The following is a 7,379-nucleotide window of genomic DNA, read 5'->3' as shown; positions in this document are numbered from 1 at the left end:
GGTGCAAATAATGAGCAGAGCAACGGATCGGAGCGGATTGCTATGGATTTATGGGTGTGCGCTTGTACATATGTGGAAGATATTTTTTAGCAGAGAATGCTAGGTGAGCACGTTATTTGCTGTTAATGCTAGAGTTGCTGATCACTTTTTACCGGTAAGGAGAGGGTTGAAAGTGTGGCGATGCTGCAATTTGGACTATTTTTGGCATTAGAAGAATTTTTTAAGGACAGTCACGTATATTAGACGCCTGCTGTGGAAGAGTTGAATCAGTTTGAGCCTTGATGCCAAGCTAGCGAGACAATTTATTAAATCTATCGCTTCTATTTCTTTAAGACTTTATGCGAACGAAAGAGTTGTAGACGAAAACACAGCTACGTCGCTGCAAAGAAATAAATAACGAATTGATAATTGGAAGATTTTCAAATAAAAAAAAAAATAGTGTGGTTTTGTGAATTTTTTGCGAACTAAGAATTATTGTTGAAATATTGTGCTGTTCTTGGATGTTATTAAGTTGGAAAAATATTGAGAAATTATTTATTGAAAATATAATAATAAAATTAATGAAAAAAAATTAAATCATAAATGGTTAAACGATTAAAAATAATTAATTCAAAATTTTTGTTTATAATTTTTGAAAAAAAAAAATATTCTGCAAGGAAAGAAGCTAAGAATTCAAAAAAAAATAAATAAATGAAATTATTGTGCAAATATTGAAATTTAAATTAAATACTTAAAAGTACAATATTTTTACTTCAAAAGAACTATTGCTGTGAAAAGTGCCGCTGTTGACTGTGAATACCCTTATCGTCAGCTTGTGCGTGAGTGTGCTCGTAGATTTTAAAACAATTTTACAACAACAAAGACTTAAACAATAAAATCAACGTCAAAATGTCTACACAACTGGAGTTTATCATGCAACTGTATATGATGAATTTGTTGCAACAACAACAACAACAACAACAGCAATTGCAGCAGCAGCAACAACAACAGCAGCAAATGCATAATCTTCCCTCACCCAGTAAGCGTGAAATGGAGATGGACATCAGCAGCAGCACAATGACAACAGCAACAACATTCGTCGATGCGACACAACAAACACAGCAACAGCAACAACACCAGCAGCAGCAGCAGCAGCAGCCGCACAATCCAAGAACGCATTCACGCAAAAATTCGCAAACCACAACCACCACCATCACCAACTGTAGTAGTAGCAGTAGTTGTACCACCCGTAGTCCTAATAGTAATTCCAACTCCTCAATAGCCATACAACAACAGCAACTACACAATACACAACACAACAAACTCTCCCCCCTACAACAGTTACTGTTCGGCCAATTGTCAGCACCACCGCCATCAATGCTAGCGACCACACCGCCCGCACTTACCGCGCCGTCGAATTTATTGTTAACACCAACAACACCGAATTCGGGCATGTCAGCGGCGGCGGCGCTATCATTGGCAGCGGCTGCTTACAATGTTTCGGCCGCCAGTCAATTTCCCGTTCAAACACACATTTTCCCCACAAACGATTTAGCTTGTGATGTAGGCCATATTACAGCTGCTAATTCTCTTCAATCTTCTACAGTGACATCTACGCCCACCGAAGATGAAGAGCGGGTGGAAGAAGGTGCTGAGGTGGCGGCGGCGTCAACGCAGCTGGACGAGGAAGATTGCAGTCCATTGGACAATGCTTCGACCACATCCAACGACGTTGAAGATGTCAGTGACACCGTTACGGTGGAGGAGGAGAAGTATCGTGCACAAGCGCAGGATTTATCCGATAGACGGACAGATCGTTGGCATGAGTGTAGGCAAGCAGATGCAGAAGAATGTGGGATAAAGGCGCAGCAACAACACCAAAGCGATGATGTAGTCGAAGCTGTAGAGGTGCTTGATGACGATGAGGAGGACGAAAAGCCATTGGCTAGTCTGCGGCATAGCAGCGCTGAGACACGTTGCCTGAGGACAAGAAGTAATGTGGATGCGCGAAACTCTTCGAACTCTTTGGACGGTTCTACGAGTGTGGTAAGTTAAATCATGTTTGTAATCAATGTATTAACCGTTATATGAAGTTAAAGTTTTGACCCGTTTGAAGAAAGCGAGTTCCGTATGAAATTACGAATTTAAATCCGACGCATTCTAATTAAACTGCGTTTCCTATGTTATATTTATACCCCGAACAGGGTATCTTAAGTGTATCACGTAGTTTGCATCCGAAAGGAAATAAAATATACATACATACATATATATAAATGATCACTGTGACGAGCTGAGTCGATTTAATTATGTCCGACTGTCTGCCTGTATATATGCGAACTAGTCCCTCAGTTTTAGAGTTATCGAGCTGAAGTTTTGAACACGTCCTTTCCCCCCAAAGAAGCTGCTCACTTGTCGGAATATCTAGCGACAGAACTCTAACGCTACAACAACAAAAACCATTATGGAATTTATGTAGCTGTCATGCAAACTGAAGTCTCGAAATCAAGTTTTTATATAGAAAACTTTTATATTTGACAAGATGCCTTCCGGAAATTTGACATAGATTATTGTACAAGGGAAGATTTCAATTTCGCCTTCGTCCTTTAGCTCGCCTTCAAACGGATGTTTTCTGGCTACCCAGAGGATACTTGGTCAAAGACCGGAAATCGTGAGCTGCTTGAGCCATATGTAAAAGAATCGTTTCTGGCCTCTCCCAAGTGAATGGCAATGGTGAAGAAGAAGAAGAAGGTCTCAATTTACCGAACGTATTATTCAAATCGGACCACTATAGCATATAGCTGCCATAAAATCTGATCGATCTAAATCAAGTTCTTGGAAGGAAAACCTGAACGTGAGAATAATCTGGAAGGAAAACATGGAACTGGGAAGGGCTTCGATGCAATCGAATTGAACGTAGTGAAATATTTTAATTTTAAAGTCGGTTTTGGTATATAGAGTACCAAAGGAATAATTTCGATCTTCAGCTCAATCTTCAAATACATCGACCGAAGTATGAAATTCCACTTAATTCTGACTAAATATGATATACTACATACATACATACATATATAATTATTAAAAGGGTGTGGAGTAGACGCAGAGCAGATGTTGTTGTATCGGCAGAAAACATTACTGAAGTAATTTCGAGGAATGATGCCAATTAACAGCACTTGGTCGGATAAAAACCCGGATCCATTCCAGTTACTTAGGCCCGACTGTCGTGGAAACGACAAAGCAGAGTTGTTGTTGTAGCGGCAGAAAACATTCCTAAAGTAATTTCAAGGACTGATGCCAGCGACAGTTCTTGGCCGGACAAAAATCCGGTTCAGTTCCGATTACTGAGACCCGACTGTCGTGGGAACGAGTGCAGAGTCGCTGATCTTAACCGCTGACTAGTCTTACAATTGAATAAGACACTTAAACGGTTATTTTAGCTTAATTGCTAACAGTATTTACTTTTCTTTTGCGAACTGTCTTTTTGTTTATGTTTTTTTGACATCACTGCCAATGATTACGAGCTTTTATTCCGAATTCGAAAAATCAATGCAGATTTTGAAAGAATATCCCACTTAAGGTTAATTGAAAAAGCGGTACGTGTATACATACATATGTATGTACATATATATGTATTTATAAGTGGAAAAATATATACATATCTCAAAGTGATGTACGTACAAATGTTCAAACGCTATGTTTATATGTACATGGTATCAATTACCAGTCTGCTGACTTACAGCTGGGCAAGATCAACAACAAATTCGGCAACAATGTTGCAGCCGATTTTAAATAACAAAAAAAAAATGAAATAAATAAACAAAAGTTAAACGACAACTTCATTTCTAATGAAAATACGAGCGTTTTGAGCAAATAAACTTTATAATGATGTGCAAAGACTTCCAAGAGGAGAGCTCGCGTGGGCTGATTGAACGTGCTCGCCTTCTCATATGTATGTATATGTATGCATATTATACATACATACATATGTACATGTTTGTAGTTGGTAATTCACAGCACAATTTGTTTCGGATTGAGTAGTATGTCGCTGAAATGTCGAGTGATGAAAAAAATGCTGCTGATATCAATAAGAAAACTCCACAGGCGTTCCAGAAATCAGTAAACAGAAGATGTTGATTCGAATCTTAATTCCGAAAATGAAACCTACCACTACTAGATGAAACACTCTCCATAGATTAGTAATTTTCCGCAGACCGATTAGAATGCTACATCAACGTTATTGTTTTATTGTACAAAATTAAAATTTTAGTTTTATATAACCAAACTAAAACACAAATTTAATACTCTTTTAGCCTTACTTAACACCCACGAAGCAACCGGCCGATTCCACGCATTACCTTTCACAACAGAGCACTACAGAGCTCGCTCAAGATGTAGCCGGGCCGTTTACACAACTCACAGAAAACGAGAGTGCCAACATGACACCAATGTCGCTTGCGAAAACCTTACTTACACCACCCTCTAGTGACCAGTTGCCCACAGCGATTCACAAAAAACATAGTCTACATCCAAGCACACAGACGCACAATACTGAGCTAATACAGCAAGCGGTTGGGGTAGCTGGTCTAACTGGCGCATCAGGCATAATGAGTCTGAACACCGTTAGCAGTTTAGATGCATTCCTGCAGAACGAAGAAAATCTCAAGAATCTGCGTAAAGTCTCGTCTTATTTGGAGTGTGAGAATGTGCTCTGTCGACAGGAGAATCTACGCGAACATTTCCATTGTTTCGATGAGCCTTGTCAGGGTAAGATATTGAGCAAGAAAGATGATATTATTCGACATTTGAAATGGCATAAGAAACGTAAGGAGAGTTTGTTGCTCGGTTTTGCGCGTTTCTCTGCCTCGGATGACTGTGAGCCTGCTTATGGCGCCGGTTGCACGTATTGTTGGAAGCAAACGCATTATCATTGTGTCTACGAGGATTGCCCGAAGGTTTATGTGAGCACGAGCGATGTGCAGATGCATGCGAATTTCCATCGCAAGAACTCGGAAATCGTACAGGAAGGCTTCCGACGCTTTCGCGCACATGAAAATTGCAAAATCGAAGACTGTCCATTCTATGGCAAGAAGACGTCGCATTATCATTGCTGCCGTGAGGGTTGCAATCACACGTTCAAGAACAAGGCTGATATGGGTAAGTGTTGGACGGAGCGCAATAATTAGTTGGCGCTGTCTGTCAGACGTTTGAAGTCTAATTCTAATTCTTTATACAGATAAACACAAGTCATATCATCTGCGCGACTATCAGCTCACACAGGATGGTTTCAAGAAAATACTTAAGACCGAGGCTTGCCCTTTCGATGGTTGCAAGTTCTCCACCGTCTGCAATCACATCCATTGTGTGCGCGAGGGCTGTACTTACATTCTGCACTCAAGCAGTCAAATGATCAGCCATAAGCGCAAGCATGAACGCCTCGATGGCGAGCAGGCCTATCAGAATTTCAAGAAACAGAAGGACTCCAGCGGTGAGGATTCACCAGCATCGATTGCCACGACAACCGCAGCGGCCAGTACCGTTGTTGCTACTAATGTGACCACGCACACCACCACACCATTGTCTTCGCTCAGCGCTGATCGCTTTTTGGCGCGCAAACGTGGGCGTCCACCAAAGAAAATCGTAAGTGAAGTAATATAAAAAGTTTTGCGAATTTATTTTTAGTTGTTTTCTCTATTTATAGGAATTGCCCGCTAAGACTGAGTCAGCCAAGCGCATTAAGTTGGAGCCCACCACTGACCAAGTGGCTGGCACTGCTGATGCTACCGCACAACTTGCCAACAGCGCACAAATGCCCAGCGCTGCTGCGAGTCTCTTCCCACCACCCTTCCTGCCCAACTTCAATGCTGCCACTGCAGCCGCAGCTGCGGCAGCTGCTGCACAGAGCATGCAAATGCAGGATCCCAATACACCAAATATGCAGTTGACCCATCTGATGGCGCTCTTCCAGCTACAGAACCCACTTTTCTACCAAAATCTCTATCCGGGTGGTATGCCAGCGAATATGGCGAGCATGTTGGGTGCTGCGGCGGTAGCTGGTGTAATGCCACCCGCAACCGGTCTGTATGGTAACATGTCGACTTTTGGTGGCTCGGCGGGTGCGACCATCAAATCGGAATACGGTGAGAAGCAGCAACAGTACAAGGAGTGAATGTGAGCCGCTGACAAAGCAGTTTGTTGAATAGGTTATGGTGACAGGGGTCGCCAAGTAGTTTGAAATATTGCAATTAAATTTGCATGCCGTGGTTTGGACATCGCAGGTCCTCAAAGGGTTATCTGTTAGTTGTTTTGACAGTCTGAGGACTTTCACTGTACCGTTTGAGTTGACGGTTTAAAAGCTTCAGTGCAAATTATTGCAATAGCTTTAAGAGCACTTTGGTCCCTTAGGAGGGATAATAGGTCGGTGCGAGTTCTTCGACTCAACGCGTTTGTATCGGAACTTTATAACGGCATTCATAAGATAAAAGCTTAATGGAACATACCTGCATCGTTTTCTGAGTCTAAAAAACTTGCTTCATCTCCTGCCAAAATTTTATTGTAAATGGCTCTCTAGTGAAACCAGGAATATGTGAATACAAGTAGGAAGTAAAATATATATCTTTTTTATTTGATAGCTTAAATTCATTTCGATCCCATAATACTTTAGCAAAAATTCTCTAGACCCCATATATTTCTAGATCTAATTCTCAAACAATTAATGTGCTTCATAACTTTACTTAGGAAAAAGCTTCTTTGGCAACTTTTCAAAAATTGTGCAAGCTCATTGTTTAAAGCTTTAAGCTTTTTTCAATGGTGGTTATTACGCAAGTAGGAAAGCTGGCAAAAAACCTTTTTGGGTGTCTTTAGTGTCTTCCGGAATAAAATTGACAGTATTTGAAAGTATAAACTTTTATGCAGGACTTTTTTGTACCTTACATGAGATTTGTTAAGCGGGTTGTGTGTCTTAAATTATTAAAAAAAAAATTTATCATAATTATATTTTTTTTTTTTTTTTCATTATTAATAAAAAAATTATTTTTAATAAAAAATTTAACGAACAAATTATAACTGTGATTTCCTTAAAATAATTGTAAATAAATGCGAATAATTTAAATTGTTAATTGATTGGTGTGTATTCATATGTAATTTATATTATTAAAAATAATTCAATGTGTTTCAAAATTAAACTTAAATACAGTTAAAAATAGTAGACAATAAATTTTAAATAAAATATTTTCATTAAAATCATTTTTTTTCTACTTATTTAATGAGGTAGCAACTTTTTGTAGAAAATATCTACCTTATCAGCAATATATAAGTTGAAATAAAGGTCATTGAACTTGCTGAGGGTCTTTGACAACGCAAAGGTCAGGCGACGATTCAAGAGCTTTCATGTGACCAGTGTTTAC

The 7,379-nt window shown here is 39.6% G+C and overlaps 1 protein-coding gene across 1 annotated transcript; it reads left to right on the top strand.

Annotated features, from left to right (window-relative positions):
• The first annotated feature begins 881 nt into the window (after window positions 1–881).
• On the top strand, window positions 882–6,245 carry LOC126767457 (transcription factor castor). Its single transcript, XM_050484958.1, has 4 exons — window positions 882–2,025; window positions 4,287–5,130; window positions 5,210–5,613; window positions 5,675–6,245. The coding sequence occupies exons 1-4, from the start codon at window positions 889–891 to the stop codon at window positions 6,140–6,142; spliced, it is 2,853 nt and encodes a 950-aa protein (XP_050340915.1). The 5' UTR covers window positions 882–888; the 3' UTR covers window positions 6,143–6,245.
• Window positions 6,246–7,379: the final 1,134 nt, after the last annotated feature.

This window comes from Bactrocera neohumeralis, chromosome 2 (assembly GCF_024586455.1).
Source record: "Bactrocera neohumeralis isolate Rockhampton chromosome 2, APGP_CSIRO_Bneo_wtdbg2-racon-allhic-juicebox.fasta_v2, whole genome shotgun sequence".
Taxonomy (NCBI): Eukaryota; Metazoa; Arthropoda; class Insecta; order Diptera; family Tephritidae; genus Bactrocera; species Bactrocera neohumeralis.
The sequence above is the reverse complement of the archived record's forward strand: the minus strand, read 5'-3'. Positions and strand labels throughout refer to the sequence as shown.